Source organism: Vipera ursinii (genome assembly GCF_947247035.1).
Source record: "Vipera ursinii genome assembly, chromosome: 4".
NCBI classification, from domain to species: Eukaryota; Metazoa; Chordata; class Lepidosauria; order Squamata; family Viperidae; genus Vipera; species Vipera ursinii.
The window spans coordinates 59,760,346-59,781,133 of NC_139514.1; the positions used below are offsets into that span (position 1 = coordinate 59,760,346).

Sequence of the window (20,788 nt, forward strand, 5' to 3'; positions counted from 1 at the left end):
TAAAATTATTATTATTATTATGTAACACAGGAAAAGTAGAATCATTGATAAGTATCTATTTCTTGGTACCAATAGCTCCCTGTGATTATTCTAAGGCAGCCTTACTCAATCTGATACCTTCCAGATACACCTTGCAGAATCCCCAGCCACTTTCAATTGGGAATTATGGCCCCAACACATCTTGAAGACATCAGTTTGGGTAAGGGTACTGCAATATATGTAAGAAACTATATTGAATGAATAACCTTATAAAGTGGGGTCTTTGGTAAAATCTTCCCTGGGAAGATGACATTAGAGTGTCTTACCATGTAAGACAGAAAGTTAGCTTATTCTTTATTAGGCCTGACTATATAATTTGCTCTGACTGGCAACAGTTTTCCAAGATGTTGTGAAATGTCTTCCCAGGGTCTGCATTTGCATTGTTATATAGTACTTGGCTTGAAGCATCTTATTTTTTACCAATAAGATGATGGGATAAGAGACTAGCATTCATTGCAATGTATTGTACTGATAATATATTTGGAATGCTCTAGATTAACTATGTTTGCAAATTGCAAAGAATAATTAAGAAAGCAGCAATACTTTAATCAGTTTGGGACAACTGTGGTCCTCCAAAGTTGATCAACTACTGGTACTCTTCCCAATATGCAACTGCCCACTGGCCATACAAGCTGGAGCTGTTGGGAGTCTGTAGTTCAGCAATGCCCCCATATGTCTATTTGGAAGTACATATTTTGCTTTTCTGTTTTTTACCTGGAGCTTTGCGAAGAATGGACTGCCGAACAATATCAGTTCCAAGGAGCTTGGACTGCTTGAAGCGTTTTGCTCTCTCTTCAAAGAACCATTCACCTGTTACTACCCTAAGCTGCCTGTATTAAAAAAAAAGAAAAGAAAAAACTGTGAAGTCACTCTAACCATTAGTTGGTATTAACAGAATAAAAGAATTGGAAGGGACCTTGGATGTCCTCTAGTCCAACCTCCTCCTTGAGCAGGAGATCTTATACAATTTCAGACAAGGGAATTGTCCAGTTTCTTCTTAAAGCCTCCAGTGATGGAGCACCCACAACTTCTGCAGTCAAGCCGTTCCACTGGTAAACTGTTCTCACAGTTAGAATAGCCACTTAGTCCTCTGGTTACCTCATCCATCCAAGGTATTTACTAAGACAAAAAACCTCGCCCCACGCCTATGTAAATACAAGAAAATGAACTGGACACAATACACTAAAAATTTGTGCCATTATTTACACTAAGCTACAATGTTTCATCGTCTATTTTAAGAGGTCATTAATACATTATAATGCAAATATATGCAATTAAAACATAAGAGTAAAAAAGGGATGTAGGAGAAGAGCAGGCAGAGCTGGGGGGCGGAGTTAAACAAGCTATCATCTTAAGAGTCCTTATGTTGCTACAAACGATCCAAGTCTAGCCCTCCTTGAATTCCTTTGACCCTTATGTAGTGCCAATTTAGTGCTGTTAGTTGACTAAATTCTTGTGTATTGGCTTCAATAAATCTTCTGCGCTGCAACTTAAGGTATGGTCCTCATCCTCTGCATCCGACAAAGAATGAAAGCTTAACACTTCAGTTCTTTATTTTAAATATATCTCATCCAATGACTCCCCTCTGCTAGGCTTCCAAAAAGTATATCTTAAGACTGAAAAGAGATAAAAACAAAAATAAACAAAAGTTTAGTTCTACAATTGTAACCCAACAGCCTGATGCTCATATCAAACAAAATTTTGCTGGCATGTTTCAAATACAAGGGCAGTCACCAGCACCAAGAGGCTTAGAAGAATCTCTCAGATGTATATCTGTTCCTCATCCGTTTCCTGAATTATGAAGGCCCATGGCCATAGTACTAGTTCTAGAGTACTAGTTCTAGGTTTTAGAGATTCTTGGGAAGATAACGCTTTCCTCTGTCTTGTATCTATGTCCTTTGCTTATTTTTTCTACCCTAAGGAAGTGTACAGGACAAATGTCAGGTGCAAGGAATCAGAACAACACTATGAGCTGCTTCTTTATTGTTGCCTTCTTATTTATAAGAATCTCACCAGACTGCCTGCATTCTCTTGGAAACAGCCAGATAAAGGCTTCAGGAATTCTCAAAGATCAGATCTCTGTCACTTCCTTTCTTGCAAGAACTCCAAGCCCACCAGTCTTTTCCTTTCTTCCCCCACTCTAGTTGGAGATTCCAAGTTACACCAAGTTATTCCCTCACCTTCTCTCTTGAATCACAGCATGCATTTTCAGAAAAACAAGGCAGCAGAATAAATAGCAAGGAGCAGTAGCAACAGAGCCAGGAGGCTGTGCCCACTGATGCCAAGGTTTGGGCTGAGCCCCACTAGTCAACAATTGCTTTCCATGGATTTTATTTATCAAAATAAATATCTTACTGTGAAAGGACCTTAGTGTCTCTCTTCTATTAGAGAGCTAAAAGAAATCAGAGGTTCATAATACCAAGATGTCAAGCAATAAAAGTCGTGTGGGCATGAATATAAACAAACTAAGGTTTCAAATGGGTTACTTAAGGTAAATTGATACCAAGATGAAGTAGTTAATCAAATTTGTGATTGCAAGGGGTCCTGTCAGTCTGAACAAGTAGCCAAATAAACCCATTATAATTAAACGGTTGCATTCAGGGTTCTTGTAAAGTTCATCATACACTGTTATTAAAAGATTCTTATGAAGCTGAAAATTAGTCTCTGAGTAGAAGCCGGCATTTTTTCCCCCTGTTGATTGCTTCAAGTCAGCTAATGAATGAGTGGCATTTTTTTTCTTTTAAAACCTTCCCTTCCTTCCTCCCATGAACCAGGCTGTAAAAGATGGGAGCTGTTTCCAGAGATCTGATCCCTTACAGTGGTTTTTTGGAATTAGACCTAGAACCACAAGTGACCCAAAGAAATAAAAAGCTGTGGAGTATGGTCAGAGCCATCGTGTTGACTTTATTAGCCTCTGGTGGATGACTACTCTGAAATCATCAGCTGGCCACTCTTGATTTAAGAAGGATCCCTTCAAGAAAACACTGGAGCAGGGAGATTAATATTTGCGACTATAAAGCATGCAATATATATATCTTGAATCATGACTAATCCATCCAAGCTGCTGCCTACTCAAATATATCTCATGTATTTTTATGGAACAAGGAAACCCTCTGGTATAATTAGGTTTATTTACTAAATAGGGAGAGGCATGTGAAAAGCCAGAGTTTCAATTTGTTTGCATACAAAGTAAAAATGAAATCTTAAGCTGTTTATTTATAGCAATAAACAAAGCAGACTTAATAAAGATTTCAATCTAGACATCTCTTATAGCTGTAGGATAAAAAAAATAACTGGAATCACTGTGATACTCAAACTTTGGTATTTTCACTTAACCTGCTAATTCTTAAAGCTTATACTAAATGGAGTTTTATTTGACTAAGCTAGCATTTTAGGACCATGCAAAGCCTGACGGGCACTTCACCTTCTGTTAGTTCCTGAAACAATGTGGCACAGTGGTTAGAATGCAGTATTGCAGGCTAATTCTGTAGACTGCCAGCTGTTTGATTCTCACCGGCTTCATGTTGCCTCAGCTTTCCATCCTTCCGAGGTCAATAAAATGAGGAGCCAGATTGTTGGGGGTAATATGCTGACTCTGTAAACCTCTTAGAGAGGGCTGTTAAGCCCTATGTATAGGTATATGAGTCTAAGTGCTATTGCTATTGCTCAAAATATTGAAGTAGCTGCTTTGGAAAATATCCTTGATTCTCTGCATGTGCATGAAGAGACATTTCTTTGGAACTGCCCTGTATACGTATTGGATGGACCTCTGCAAGGGCAACAGTCTTGAAAGAAGCCACAAGAGCCTTTCCAAGGACACAGATTCTTTCATGGTTCAAAGACAGATGCCTCATGCTTCGCCTAACTGAACTGGGCCTGCCCCAACTGTGCACAAAACAGGGATGAATGCACTTTAAAGGGGGTCCTCCACATATTACCACATTTGGGCCTGAAATCTTGGTCGCTGAGTGAGGTGGTGGTTAAGTGAAGAGCCACATGAATGCTTCATTCAATGTCCGCAATCCCAGATTTCCCAGCTGCAGTTAGTAAGTGACTGTGCAGGTTGTTAAATGGCCTATTAGGAAGAAGGCCTGAGTCCTCTGAATCTTTCAGTGAGGAGGGGAAATCCTGGCGAGTGCCAGCATTCTGAAAGGCTCAGAAACTTGGCATTCACTGGCATTTTTGCCAGATTTCAGGTCTGTTCCTCCAATACACGGGAGGACTTCCCCTCCCTGCACGGAAGGGAGGGGAAATCCCTCAGTGCACTGGGGAAATGGATGTCAAATCCAATGTCACCTCTGCTTGCAACCTTCTCCGTTGACTTTCTGGGAAAGCCATAAAAGAAAATCGCAAATGGCAATCACATGATCCCAAGGCACTTGGCAACCAATTGTAAATCGAAACAGGTTATCAGGCGCAGGAAATGTGGTCATGTGATGGGGGGGGGGTGTTCAGCACAACAGTTTACAATGGCCAGAAGTCCTTTCTTGGCCCCTAAATCACTTGTTCCAAGGCTGTTGTGATGTGAAATGTCATTCAAATGCTGGTTGTAAGTCAAGGACAACATCTATTTTGAGTCAATCTTGCTATATCAACAAACACCTGAGTGAAATTAGTTTGTTAGGATGCTGGAGAAGGATGTCAAAATTGTCTACCCTAAAGATCTCTCTGATCTGAGCAAATATAGAGAGGATAGCCAAGAATATGCTGTGTTAATTTCTGCATCATTCTGAGTTTCCGTTGCTAGGATCACATGAGCAGTTAAAATTTCAGTGAAGACACTGAAAACAACAAAGCAATGAGCACTAGACATTTCAAGAATGGAGATTTTAATACCAGCAACTTTAATTACCTGACATAATTTGTTAAACTTCAGCTATATTTAAAAATTAAAATGTATTGCAATTACCTTACTATACATTAAAAAGTTGGCAGTATTTTTTCATTTTGAAGATTCATAGGTAATATCTTGAGGCAGAACCATGTCATTTCCTCCTCTAATTTTAACATCACTTCTTTGTAGACTATGGTTAACTGAGAGATGTCATTGGTCTAAGTCCCTCAATAAGCTTCTGTGGCTGAGTATGAATTTGTCTTTTCTCATCTAACCTCCCTCCCAAAGTTAAGAAAGCTTCATATGAGGATTTACTAAAACGTCTTTTGCAAGTACGTTATAAGTAAGACTTGATCTTTGGTAATATGTCATTCTCTTCATGTTCTGTTAAAAGATGTTTACAAGTTCCATTGTTTTATATTTAAATATACAATAACACTAATAATACGTAGTAACATCAAAACTTAATTTTATTTCTGCACACTCCAGAATTTGAGCAGCTTTTTATTCTGGAGATCTGCTACATCAACCATTCACATGTCATCTAAATATATTAAGAATGCATGACATGCTTTGCTTTTCCGTTTAACCTTTTTCCTGGTGCAGGGAACCATTATGTTATGGTACAAGGTATTACAGATCACCAAATGTTCTCGGTATTACCACTGCAGTCTGTAAGAGGTTCTGAGTCATCACACCCACAACAGTTCTTGAATCCTTAAAGCAAGGTAATGTTTATTAGCACCTCCCTGGACATTTTTCACTTCAGTTCCCTGTTAACAGGAAATGGCTGACCTCTTGGTTCAACAAACTAAGCCTCAAATGTCTTTACTTTTCCTACCATCCCTAGCCCATTGATAATTATATTTTCTGGCAAAAGTAAGAGAAAATGAATCTGGTATTAGAAAACAAGACTTACGTAATTTTATCACACACTGTGCACTTCCAACTTCTGTCAGTTGCTAAAACACGACACTTGTTACACACTCTCAGGCCGCATATTTGGCAGTGGTCACCTCTGTCAAAAATTAAGCCCAAATTTTTCTGACAGCGAGTGCAGACCCTGCTGTTATCTTGTTGGTGATGCCGTCCACCTTTACGTTTCACTTCCAATAACTCATTCTTTAGTTTTCTAGGAAAGAAAAATCCAGAAGGTTCACAAAAATATCTTGAAATATATGAATTTGCTGTTTCATTAATAGACAAAGCAAGACACAATTTGAGACAAGCATCAAAAACTGATGTCACTTAAACAGTCCAGACTGTTTGTTCTGTCATGGGTGCTATAAAATATTTTATCCATTATAAAACAAGCTCTGCTCAAAAGCAGTTATAGGCAAAGGGATGAAGCAAATGGATGTGGAGTGTGAAATCATATTAACACGGCTGGGACATGTATCATAATTTGATTACCTTATAGCAAGAGACAAAGCTTTGTTCAATTTGGGTCAATAATTCAAGTGTGATACATTAAAGTTTCACTGCATTAGATGGAGCTCTCTCCTGAATCCCACAATGCAATTTTAGCCAAACAGCCTGATATTCTGCAATTATGCAGATCCTGCAAAGATGCAGTTGTTAAGTATATACAGCAATTTGTGACTCATTTGTACAGCGTGATATGCATTTCCTCCAGAAAAGGGAGATACAGAAGATTAAACCTATTATGAGCTATACAAAGGCATCATATTTGCTCCAAAAAAGATAAGAAAACCTTCTGAAGAATAATGCTAAAATACCCATTCTGCTATTTTTTAGCACCATCTCTTTCAAGTCAATACTGTTTTACACTTTTGTTCTATCTAATCCAACTCTGACATACTAGCTTGGCACTAGCTACAAAAGTCATCTTTTTGTCCTCTAACATTTGTACTGGCACTGATAAGGCACTCTGAGTCAACATACATTCATATGTTAAGGCCCAATTCACTTGACAAATACTGCATTAGTGCAGGAACAAGAAACTGTTTTAATATTATTTTTTGCTAGCTAGTAGCTAGTAGCTTCCATAACAAACCAAAATGGTACCAAAATGATGATAGATATGACTTCCTCATGCAAATGCTACCAATACTCTGTTGTATCCCAACTTTTGACATAAGTATTTGCATGATAACATTAATGTGCAAATTTTCTTATTTCTCCCCACTCCCAGCCCCATGCAGATCCCCATCCTAAGGGGCAGAGCAGAGACATTGTGCAGGTAAGCATGAATAATCTGGGCAAAGAGCAGATGTCCTAAAGAATATGACTTTAAGCAGTAGCCCATCATCCATACACTTTTTCCACATTCCAATACAACAGTGGTTCTCAACCTTTTCTTCGCCCACGGACCCCCTTTAAATACCCTAACCCCAAAACCTATCTCAAGATTTAAATCATAACATTTCTTCCAGCCTTCACAGACTCCCTGTGACAACGGACCATGAACCACAGATTGAGAACCACTGCAATACAACATAATTCAGAAGTGAATGGCAAATTGGAAATTCCAAATAAAATAAAATGCTCCCTTCTCTCTCATACCCTTTTGACTTCCATAAACTGCAAGTATATGTAAATAGCAGGCAAAATTACAGTTTGATAAAAACAAAGACTTCAGGAGGGACTGAGGTTCACCAGTATAAAGTCTGGATTAATAATAATTAATAATTAAGATCCCAAGGAAATAATGGCTACAATTTTAATTCAGTCAACAACCCAACATGGAACAGATTCTGGTACTCCCAAGGAGAAATATTAATTCACATTAATCCAGTTAGACCATTAATCCACCTGTGATACAATAACTATCAGCAACTCTCAGGGATTGCAAAACAAGACAGTTCCTCAGGCCAATATGAAGATGTCAAGAGGCTGCAATTTGACTGTTAATATGCAAAACACATATGCTACCATTTAGCAATGATTATGCCCTGAATCAAATTATTTGATTAACCAATGTCATTAGTCTGGAGCTGCTGTTCCAAATCTCTGCTCAAATATGCTTCTCCTTTATTCTTCACTATGCAGCATAATTTATTAAATAAAAGACAGGCAGCTCTTCTAACGCTTCAGCTCTGTTTTCCGCAAAAATACAACTTTCTCTATCGAACTGAAGTACAACCAGTGGAAATCTAGGACTATTAATTTTCAAAAAAATATACTGAAGTGGTCTAAAAACATGCAAATCCAACTATTCCATTTAACTTAAGTACTGTAGGTCTGACCTTGGCCAGGATATGAATGAAAAGAACTCTCCAATAATCTCAAGAATTGAAGAAAAGAAGAATAGAGATGAGATGAACCTTGCTGCCGCTTTAGTTCATTATAAATTCTTGCAGCTGTGTTTTGCATCTCCCTCTGGCATCTTCAAAACTGAATTGTTTGATGATTGTCACAATATACCCTGATTTCAGAACTGAAGTAATTAAGAGTTTCTGAAGAACATGCAGTGGAGGAGGCAAAGGAATAAGCTGAAGGTCATTTACTTTCAATCCAATTTCTAAACTAATACTGTCTCTTGTATAATAATGCCAAATAGAGTTTTCTACATCAGAACAAACTCAATAGCAACACAGTTACAGACACGGAGAATAGGAACAGTTTTTGTCAAAAAGTGGGTTTTAAAAAGTAAAAAAAATCTAAGTGCATAGGTAAATCTTCACGATGCTCAATTAAAATACTGTATACACTTGGCCTTCTTTCCTTTGAAATCAGTGAAGCCTAATGCTTAAAAGAGAGACATTTTCACTGATTTGAGCTAATATGTGAACTTTAGTATAAGATTGCTTGGACTACAAAAGACTGCTTTAATTCAAATATTATGAACAAGGTACATATGATGCAAATAATGCATTTTACAGCTCTATTAATTCATCAAGGGATCTGAAGTAATTACGGTATCAATATATTACCATTCCAAAGAAAGACATTAGCATATATTATGCGTACATTATCCTAGGCTAGGAATATAACCAATTATCTTCACTACATTATAACATATTGGCAACACTCAAACCTAAACAATAAAATAGCAGTTTAAAACAGAAAGCCAAATTCTGAACAGTTTTATATAGGTAACTGGGAGAACAATGGTTTTGTTATCTAAGTGTACATTGGATATGTACAGGAGAGACATCCTGTACAGAGAGCTTTGCAAAGAGAATACTATAACAGAAATTTTTTCCCTTCTGGATTTACAAAAGAAGCTTGTTAAAGTTTTTAGGAATTCTGCGGGATGAGACAAAGAAGAAATGAAGAGAAATCAAATTCTACAACAGTATTTGAAGGAACTAAAGATTAAGACTATTAGAAGTAAAAGGAAGGAATATAAAGTTTATTTATTTGATCAAATTAAAACAAGATACGGTGTTACCTTTGGCAACATTTTAAGGACTATCTGCTGACATCAGAACTGAAAAGATGATATGGATTCGTTTTTAGATAAATTATGGGATATGGGATGAAGAGATAACATTTTTAACCTTAGAGGGGATGAAGAGTTATTAGATTTACTTATACTTGTTATGATTAAGGTTGGGGTTACAAGTTACTTCTTCATATATTTATTTTCCCTTTCCTTATTTTATTCTTATTTTTCTTTCTCTTTTTTCTTGCCCTTTTTTCTTCTTTATGTTCTCCTTTTTTTAGTTTGTATTAGATTTTACTATTACAATAAAAATTGTCACTGAAGAATCACAGCCTGCATTCTGCTCTGCTTGTTCAATCATCTTTTTGTTACCGGTAACAAAAAGATGATTGAACAAGCAGAGCAGAATGCAGGCTGTGATTCTTCAGTGACAATTTTTATTGTAATAGTAAAATCTAATACAAACTAAAAAAAAGGAGAACATAAAGAAGAAAAAAAGGCAAGAAAAAAGAGAAAGAAAAATAAGAATAAAATAAGGAAAGGGAAAATAAATATATGAAGAAGTAACTTGTAACCCCAACCTTCATCATAACAAGTATAAGTAAATCTAATGAACTTGCAGCTAATAAAGTCTGCCCAAGATCATGCAGTCAGCTTCTTAGCTGCATATTGATCTTTAAGATTTGAGTGGTATGGACTCTGGGCTGAAGATTTCTCCCTCTACAGAGGCTAATTTGTGACTGATTTCCTCTTCTATCCTCTGCAAGAGATTGATTTGATTTTTGGCCAATTTTCTTGCTTAGAACCAAGACAAGTACAAATACAAGCAAAGTACAAAACTTTAAAAATAGTATGTATTTTGAATACTAACCATTTTCTTAAATTGGCAACATCAGTTTTGCTCATGGCTTATTAACGCTTATTGTGCACCAGCAGCTTCATTTGTGCCATTTGGGTTTTAAACTGAAGCACATTAATTGTGTTAAGAGAAGGCAAGTGCAAAATTCTTTCCTTACTATGTACAAAAATGTAAGGAAAAAAATACCGAGATTAGTTAATAGCCTAAACTATTTTAAAATGTACACAGAAATTAACTAGTGTGCTTTCTATAAAATACTGAAAAACAAAGAAATAATGATAGCCCATACTATAGATCAATAGTTAATATGAAATGCATTCCCTGAGCTAGATAGTGGGAACTATAATACACAGTATTAGTTAACTTAGAAATAACAATAAAAGAAGAATTTGTATAAGAACGTATAACCTGTGAATATAAGTATACTATATATCAGCAAAACCAGAAGATATAACCATATTCAATAATTTCAACAAAGTATGAAATGTTTGTGCTACAGTACTGTATAATTAATTTGTATATGAATATAAACAATACATACACAGAGAAATAATGTTAGTGCTAGACACAGCTATTATTTTGGGCAACTTATCCCAATTTCTGTGAAACTATGCAGGACTATATTGTGCGTATGTACATGTATTTCATACCAACAATTTCTAATTAGGCTCCAGTTATCACAAAGAAGAATCTTTTTAAAAAGTTTGAGGCCAAAGCTGTGCACGTGAAAATGGAGCAAAATGTAACATATATAACTATCGCTACAAACACTGATAACAGCCACACATTTCCAAACCAAGCTTTAGTATTTCGAAGTTTAAATAGTATAGATATTTTTTTAACGTTTACCTGATTCGTTTATCTTCCAATTTTTTCAAGTATTCATCTCTTTTTAATACTCCCAATATTGTTTCTCTTTCATTCTCTAATAAAAATGATAGATTGATTATTTCTGCATTGTTAGACATGTTCCTTCAATTGTTATATTCTTTAACAGAGGTGTTTTCTGGCAGGCAATAAGATACAGATTTTAAGAACACATCACTGGAAGCATCCAAGTGCTATAGTTTCTTGTCAGGAGCTAATTCATATATTTCATATCAATACCAAAAGAGATTTTGGTCATTTTAGTGATTTGAATGTTCGCTGGAACTTTTCCTTGAATTCCTGAATGTGCTGTGAACTTCTTTCATAGGTTATGCTCAAGTTAATAATTGCCCCGAGTCGTTTTACCTGAAATGAAAACAACAAAATTAAGAATTAAAATTAAATATACATTTACTTAAGCGGTTTCTTGAATGATTTAATTGCTTAATAATTTCAAGACAATAGTGAATGCCCACCTGTTTGCTCAACTGGGATATTTAATTAATAGAAATAATAACTGAAATTGAATGACAATTAAAAATAATAGCAATGACAATCAAAATGAAACAGACACCATTCATAACTCACACTGCCCCTTCCTCAAAAGCAATTTTCACCTTGGTGACTAAAGTTCTGCTTAAATCCAGGGAAAATCCAGACTTTAGGTATTTGATTCAGTATCATGTAGGCATTTTAATGTCATGATCAGCACTTTGAATTTTACCAGGAAACAAAATAGTTAGGGAACAACTGAACAATGTCTTTCTGCAGCATTCTGAACCTGCCGAAGAGAATATTTTATATGATTCTAGCTAGATTTTTCATTTCCAGGAACAGACACAGTTGAAAAACTTGTTTTGACTGAACAAACTAATACTGATCCTTGGAATTGAACAAGGAATCCCTAGACTCCTGGATTCAGGCTGACTTCAGCAGTCCAGCTGATATGTGCTTCTGAGTCTTCACAAAGATAACTCTAACAGAAGTTGAATCATATTTCCTGATCTTCCATCTGACTAAATAAGATTATAGTATTTCTGTCTCCTCTGGATCAAACTTCAGTTTGTTTGCCAATTTTCAACACTGAATATTGATTTAGAACTTAAACAGTCTCTTGATTTTGACTGAAAGAAGAAAAAGGAGTGTCATTAGCATGGTACCTATTGTACACCAATGCTTGTACATATACAGGATGGATTTTGTTTGTGTCTGTGTAATTCAAGTGTTATGTGGGAAGGTGAAATCATAGATGTTGCATATCCACAACAATACTGGAACCATAGTTTGTGAATAGTCTCTTTCAGTACCATGTACAGGCTAAATAGTAGACGAGAAGATGGACACCTAAAGGACATCACAAGCCAACAGGTTTTGGATGAAGGGGAATCTCCTAGCACTACCTTTTGAAATGATCCCTGCAACATAACAAAAGCCATTAAGAAATCAAATAGAACCAAGAGAACTATGTTTCCTTTGTCTAGTTCTTTGTGGAGATTATTCAACAAGCCTTAAAGCCAGCTTGAAATAGATCTAGGTAACTGATCCACTTTTCTAGAATACTATAGAGCGATAATACTCCACTATACATTTCAAGACCTTGCCAAATTTTACAATAGTGAATTCTGTTAAAAACTTAATAATTTACAGTACAAAATTTCACCACTACATTTTTACAATGAAAAAATCATTCTCTTTCACAAAGACACATTCATCTGTTCTCCCCAGCCAGCAAGGGTCAAGCATGATGTAATACATCTCACCTCTGAAAAGAACCTGTCCATATTCTCATGCTACCTACATTGTAAGTTATCTATTTTACCTGGACAAGAACAGACCAAATTTGCATCCAATGAATCTATAGGATATATGCCAATCAGTCTGACTTGAACTGGATTCTCCAAATTGGCATTTCAGGTAGTCCTTGAGTTGCGATCACAACTGAGCCCAAAATTTGTGTTGCTAAGTGAAACATTTGTTAAGTGAGTTTTGCCCCATTTTACAACCTTTCTTGCCACAGTTCTTAAGTGTATTACTGCAGTCATTAAGTTAGTAACATGGTTGTTAAGTGAATCTGGCTTCCCCATTGACTTTGCTTGTCAAAAGGTTGTAAAAGCTGATCACATGACCGCAGCACATTGCAAGGGCCATAAACGTGAAACAGTTGCCAAGCATCTGAATTTTGATCATGCGACCATGGGGACGCTGCAACAGTCGTTAAGTGTGAAAACTACTCATAAATGACTGTTTCCAGTGCCGTTGTGACTTTGAACAGTCACTAAATGAACTGTTGTAATTGGAGGACTACCTATGTTTAAAATTTAAAAGCCACAAGACTCAAAAATGTGATCTGAGAGAAGAAGGAAAAGCATCCAAACTTCTGCAGTGTTTTATGGTTGGTGCATGTCCGTGGGTTGGCAGCATGGGATGAAAGTAGTAGGCATGGTAGATCTTTCCAAAGAAAGTAATTCTGCAGAGTTTCAACCTAACAGTTGTAAGACCACTGTTGTAATTCTTTTTCATAACTTTCATAAATGGGTTGGGGAGAGGAGGCAGTACACTATGGGGAGAAGCAAAGCTGTCCCAGCTTTATTTCTCTGCACAGTGCCTTGCTGCCAAGCATCCCTTGGCGAGGAGGGGAGCGGGAGCACTGCCCAGAGAGATAAAGCGGCTTGCAACTTTCCTTGCTGGCTTCCCTGTTGACTTTCTGAAGAAGCCAGCAGGGAAGGTCGCAAGTGGCGACCACATTGTGGGAAGTCAGCTCCCCAGAGAAGGAAATATTAAAAGGGCAGAATATATTTCCCTAAAGGATTTTAAAAGCAGAAACCAACCCTGCCCCCAAGTCTCTCTGTCCCAAGCACAAACCAACTCTATAGAAATGCAGATGTGATGATCTTGTCAGGAAACTGGGATTAGGAAGAACGATCTCTAGAGTCAACATCAGCCACAGCCCCGGGGAAGCAGGGGACATAATAGGACATACCCACAACCATCAAGAATCCTAGAGGGGCACACCTAGGCTAAGAACAGAATACGTGACAACGGAAATACAAAGCTTTAAACAGGAAATAACAATAGAGTCCAGGGGGTATAAAAACCCACTACCCACATGTGCTCAGGCCTTCTTTTCCTGTTGGATCCATCATTCTGTCTGGCTTTCCTCTGCAATAAACTACATCCTTCTTCCCAAAGCAGTTGCCATGTTTATTCCCAGCTTGGAGGAACCATGATGAAGACTTTTCTTCCAGCAACATGATGACGGAAGTCTTGCCAATCCATCATAAGTGCAAACAGGTTGGAAAGACCCCAGATTTCTATTAGGTAACCACAGGGCTGCTGCTGTGACAATCATAAGTCTGAGCAACAGCTGTAAGTCCCTTCATTCAGCACCTTTGTAATTTTGAACAGTCACGGAACAAACAGTCATAAGTCAAGGACCACCTGTATTTTATTCCTGAAAAGTCTAATAGCAGTACTTTCATCAAATACAGAACTGACTTTTCAGAAACAGAACGGGCTCATTTCTGCTCAGATTTAAGCAATAAGGAAGGTAGATCAACAGACTTTGAGTCAATCATTATCTCTAACAACTGACACAGAAATTTCCCTTATTTTATTCCTAAAGATCTATCAAGAGCAGCACAGTAGCCCAGCACCCCAGTATGGTAGCACACACTTCAGTCTGATCTGTTGAGATTATAAAGTTACTTTAAGAAGCAAAGAAAAAAAGTATTATTCAATTACATCATTCTAGAATAAATCTTTGATGATTTTAAAAAGTGAAATAATTTCTTATGCTGTATTTCAAGCGGCAGTCACAGAAATTTTTAATTTTGGAGCATCTCAAGTTTTATTCACTGCTCCAACAGGAAGTTAAAGTAGCAGCTACTATGTTAAACAAATGGCTTAATCAAACCTCATTTCTTGCTCTCATGTTCCAGGATTGCTTTAAAAAGGGAAATATACAATTACAGGAGTCTATGAATGTATGTGGTTTTAAATGAGAATAATCATGTAAATGGCATTCTGATCAATTAAGCCTTACCATATCCAGGATATAATAGCTGAAACGTTCCTTCTAAGCAACTTTACAGGGTAGTGATACTGGTTACTCTATCCATTACCTGAAAAACCAGCCGTTCTTCTATCAGGAAGCTATTTGCACAAAAGACACACCCAGTAGTATGATGCAGTATTTATCACCAGCAGACAATTGTCAAACTACAAGGAAATACCTGCAGAATTTCAGGTATTACATTCCAAAGGAAAAAGGAAATTCTATTTTCCATTGTAAAAAGAAACTAAAATGAGTATGTGAAGTGCCAGCCTTTTAAGAGCAATTATTGACTACCATTTCTAATCACTTAAGATGATTTTACTCCTATCTCTGTGTAAGGATAAATAACTAATCACCAATCCTACTTCCTCCTGGGATCTAATATATACTGTACATTGTGAGTAGAATTGTTAAGAGTATAAGTTTTGAGAAACAGATTCACCATACCAAGTTAGAGCACTATCTCTTCTTCTTCTAGTATTTCTTACATTAATTAGCACTCTTTTCCCACTGGCATCTTAAATTCTGGGTATTATAATCCAACATACCCAGAGTGCAGCAGATCAGAAAAAGCTAACTTTATTGGTATAGTAGCAGATGTTGTTGTTCAATGAATTAAAGGTATCCTGGATGTAAGTTGTTCCAGTAAAGCTGCCTTTTTCAATTGAACAGTGGGGATTTTGTCAATGCTGATGGTCTTCAAGTGGTGCTCCAGATGTTTTGGGACCAATCATGTGATCAACAGCCGTGATTTGCTTAATAACTATGGCAAAAAAAGTCATAAAGTCGGACACAACTCATTTAACAAGTGCCTTGCTTAGCAACAGAAATTCTGGTCCCAATTTATTACAAGCCAATGCTCTAATCTAATCATATTAATTTAAAAAAACCTACACTATAGTATTATTGTTGTTGTTGTTGTTGTTGTTGTTGTTGTTGTTATTATTATTATTATTATTATTATTATTATTATTATTATTGTTATTATTATTGTATTACATTTTTGTGCCATCCATCTCCCCTATAAAGCGACTCTGGGTAATTTACACATCATAAAAAGATAAATAGAAAAGTAATTAAAACATTAAAACTATGCAGATTAACATTTTAAAATTATACAACCCCCGCCCCTAAGAGTAAAACAGTCTTCTTACCCTGTCAACCACCTCCAGCAACCTCTCCTTGCACTGTGCACACTGCTACATTCTGCACCAGCTGTTGATTCCAAATACTCTTCAAGCGTAGCCTCACATAGACTGTCGCAGTAATCCAACCAAGAGATGACTTAGGGCATGAGTGACTGTGCGCAGGGTCTCACACTCCAGGTAAGGGCGCAAGTGGTGCACAACACAAAGTTGCACCAAGGCCTTATGTAGATATTTGGCAACGAGCTTCTCCTAAATCCAGTTGACATTTATTATATTTGTCACAATTTATTATTAAGCTACACATGCTACTCTGTAGTACTTTATTTTGTCAAGTTTTGGTGCTTATTATCAGATTAATAACTTTATCTGATTATGTAATAACTATTCTTCAATTGCCCAGACTCCATACATATATTTCAATAGTTATGAAGAACAATGAAAATTTCTTAACAAAACAGGAAAATTTTAATAAAGCATGTGTTTAAAGCTGCAGTATTTCATGTTACTCTTTTTTTCAATAATTTCCAAGGAGACGTTTAAAACATCCTCATGGATGTTTTTCTAATGGAACCTAAAACCAACATTTCAAATTAATGTTTCATTTCGTTTCCAAGCAAAACATGTAATTGCCATCTTAAAATTTGAAAATTTAGCATCCTTGTCTTCTGCTAATTATTTCCCTCTAAATAAATAATAATAATTCTCCCCTTTTATTTAATTACCAGCTCTGGTTCAGTTATATTATTTTGGCTATAACATTTTACTCTGTCCCGGCTAGTTGCCACACAGTGATTTCCCTGTATTCTTTTTTATCTTCCAAAGCCCAGCAAATAGCATTTCTTTTGGATTTATCCTTTTCCTTCTGTTTAAGGGAGTTTTAAATTATCCCCAAAGTCTGTGAAGAAGCCATCAGGAACTTGTAAGTCCCAGTTTCAAGTGTTTTCATGTGTTTGGAAAACAAGCTTACAATATCTTAAAAGCCACATGTTGGTTCATGTGGATCATGGGTGCTATGAAACCTACCTGTGTATTAAGTCACACAGTGATGATATTTCTGGTCTGGTGTACCAAAAAAAAGATCTCTATGTGTGCTTAGTCTAAGATCATTATCTGAGCCTATTCTCAGCAGACATATAGACACACACAAAAAAAGCCCTGTCTGAATTGTGATCGGAAGCTACTAGCTAAGGCAACATTTTTGCATAGTTTCCCAATTTTTAGAATGTTTTCTCCAGGAAGATTCGATTGGGAACCTTCATTATCATTTGGTAATTAGATGAACAGATACTATTCAAATATTTCATATCCTTTCAAGCTAATCTGAACTGTTTTTCTAAGCAGCAGTTATGCATGGTAATAAAACAAGAATGTATATTATTATTTCATTAGCGTATTATCACTTTATTTGCTTATGTAGAGAGCTATAACATTTCAAAACATCTGCTTCTCTTTGCTAATTAATATTACAGATTCTTTTGCTTCATTTCCTTTTCAATTCTTTGAATTTTGGCTCATTACAGTTTCAGTTCACACAACACATTTATTTTAGATCATTTGTGATGTGTTCATGCATGCAGCCTTAAAAATTCCCACTCCTAGCTTGTCTAGATATTGTTATATTAAATGGATGCTTACATTAAAACACATAAGATTTTTAAATACTTGTATCAATATATTTACTATTTTCCACTTTTTTTATCATTCCTAAGATACTTAAATAGCTCTAAAAACTTTGGGGGGGTTAAATCAGTTTCTAATTTATGTATTGTTCTATTTTTAATTTGATATGTATTGCAATTATTATTTATATTATATAATAAAATTATAAAGAAGAGCGAAGAGATTCTTCTCAATTTAATTTAGCATTATAGTAGGCAACAAACTGCTTGATGGCTTATCTCTTCAGTTGAGTTTAACAATTCATAGGTCAAACACAGTATGAATCCAAACATTTGCAGAAAGACTCCAGGATATAGTGCTATTTGCAGTGTAATTACAATATTAATTATTTCTGTCATAAAGGAAACATCTATTGTTCCAACCATAGAAAATGACATCTGAAAGAGTTTGGAAATATGCCTTTCCTTTCCAAACACGCAACTTTGAACCGTGACAGATACCAAACAAGCATGCCAAGCAGAAATGTAAACATTGGTGGCCTAAATGGCCAATTATCCAAATTAACTAATTATATTTACCTTTTTCTAAATGTTCCCATGGATTGTGATATAGCATAGAACATGTGTTCACAACGAGGTACATTGCAAACATCTATGATCAGAGGACCTGCATATTCTCCATAACAAACCTTCCAGAATAAACTGCCCAATATTACAAATAGTTGTATCCCAATCATTGTACTTCCTACATGTAGCACTTTACCATCACCTACAGAACTAAATGTCAAGCATTTGGTTGTGAGTAAAGACCTATATACCAATTATAGAAAGTTTAAACTACCATTTATCAAACTCATTTTGTTTGCCAGCTGTGAAAATCTCAGGAAAACTCAGCTAACTCCAGAGAAGCCACAGAACAGAATAAACCTAGAATCTTTGACATGCAAAGGCTTTGCTGTGCCCTAAAATGGTATTTTTCTTCCCATGTTGTAAGGTGGTAGAATCCTAAAAGAGACAATGTGTGTTTATATTAAACAGCCTGTTAACTTTGATAGGCAGGACAGAAGAAAAATAATGAGTCCTTATCTACAGTTTTACTCAGGATGAAATCCCACTCTTCATTTTGGCACCCCATTCCTTAGCAGTAGCTTCAGCAAGTTCAGTAACTAAGGCCTGGTTAATTCACAATGCTAAACCAACATGTAGTTTGCTTAGAATTGTGTGTGAACCAGGTAATAGTCTGGTAGATCACCAAACAAACAGCTCTCCTGCGCCAGCTGCACTGGCTTCCGGTTGCCCTCCGGGTGCGATTCAAGGTGCTGGTAATTACCTTTAAAGCCCTACATGGCTTTAGACAGGTGGATGATTTCATGACATTTCTCGTCAAATGCAGTGTTTTTTCCCCAGAGCCAGGTCGGTGACTTCATGGAGTTTCTGGTCACATGCAGAGAGCTTTTCTCCAAAGCCAGGGGGATGATTTCATGGTATTTCTGGTCATGGACAGAGTGCGTTTGGACAGAGAATCACAGCAATGTTGCCTCAAAGCTGACACCAATGCTATGAAAAGAGTAATGCTGAGAAGAGGGTTTTTTTCAGTTTGGACTCCAAACATTCCTGCCCATGCAGCCCCATTTCCATAGTGCAAGAGATTTGCAAAAAAAAAAGTAGCTACAAACTTTGCAATCTGCTTGATGGGCAAATATTTGAATGCAACTCGAAACAAACCTTTTTCGTTTTTTAAAAAAACTGACATCCCACCCCATTGCTCCCCAAAGCTGCCCTTTCAGAGCAAGATACTTTCATACATTAAGCAATGTGGCTTAAAAAAACACCTTACAGGGCAGCAGGGGCCTCCCATTTTGATATCCCCCCACTCGCTTCCCATCTGGCACAGCCCCGCCCATTGCCACCCCCCTCTGACAGCCTGCTCACTCGCCCACCCGCCCGGCTCTCCATCCAGCGCCCGCAGCAAGTTATCCCCACAGCGAATTTATGGTACTGAGATGTCCTGCAGAGATGGTGGCAGTGAGTTGGCAGTGAGGACTTGGCGGTGGCAAGAAGGCCGCCATCTGCTGGGCATGTTGAGGTAGCGACGTCAAGTCATTGTAGACCCCAGTTTTCCTTCCATGTGTAATAGAAATTGTCTACTCTGAAGCCATTGTGGATTTTCAAAATTAACCAGACACTATGAAAGGTCATATAGGCTCCTACTTAATGCCAGAAAGTCATACTACATAAACCACATTACTATTCTCTATTTTATAACAAAATACTATTAACACTTTTTAGACAAAATATTACTGTTGAAAGCAACATGAATATAATCTAAATTTCAATAGGGAGAATTCAACAAAAAATATCTCCTATATGTTTTTTTCTAAAATGGGCATCTAGGAAAGCAAAAGTTTCATCATGAGCTTTGTTTAAACTATGTTGTTGTTAGTTGCGAAGTCGTGTCCGACCCATCGCGACCCTATGGACAATGTTCCTCCAGGCCTTCCTGTCCTCTACCATCTTCTGGAGTCCATCTAAGCTCACGCCTACTGCTTCAGTGACTCCATCTAGCCACCTCATTCTCTGTCGTCCCTTTCTTCTATTGCCTTCAATCTTTCCCAGCATTAGGCTCTTCTCCAGTGAGTCCTTCCTTCTCATTAGGTGGCCAAAGTATTTGAGTTTTAGCTTCAGGATCTGGCCTTCTAAAGAGAAGTCAGGGTTGATCTCCTCTAGGACTGACCGGTTTGATCGCCTTGCAGTCCAAGGGACTCGCAGGAGTCTTCTCCAGCACCATAGTTCAAAGGCTTCAATTCTTTGGCGCTCAGCCTTTCTTATGGTCCAGCTTTCACTGCCATACATTGCAACTGGGAAGACCATAGCCTTGACTATACGCACTTTTGTTGACAGGGGGATGTCTCTGCTTTTTAGTGTGCTGTCTAGATTTGCCATGGCTTTCCTCCCAAGGAGCAAGCATCTACAAAAATTGCTAAGTAAGTAAGTATGAAATGTTTGCAAAGTAAGAA

General features: G+C 36.9%; 1 protein-coding gene across 1 annotated transcript in view; it reads right to left on the reverse strand.

The window, feature by feature from the left end:
• Positions 1-11,118, reverse strand: part of SYTL5 (synaptotagmin like 5) — a 35,922-nt gene extending 24,804 nt beyond the window's left edge. The window contains exons 1-3 of the mRNA XM_083361743.1: positions 10,933-11,118; positions 5,793-6,005; positions 754-869 (exon numbers count right to left, since the gene is read on the reverse strand). Of these exons, the coding sequence (XP_083217869.1) occupies positions 754-869; positions 5,793-6,005; positions 10,933-11,051 (448 nt within the window). The 5' untranslated portion in view covers positions 11,052-11,118. The remainder of the gene's footprint in view (positions 1-753; positions 870-5,792; positions 6,006-10,932) is intronic.
• Positions 11,119-20,788: the final 9,670 nt, after the last annotated feature.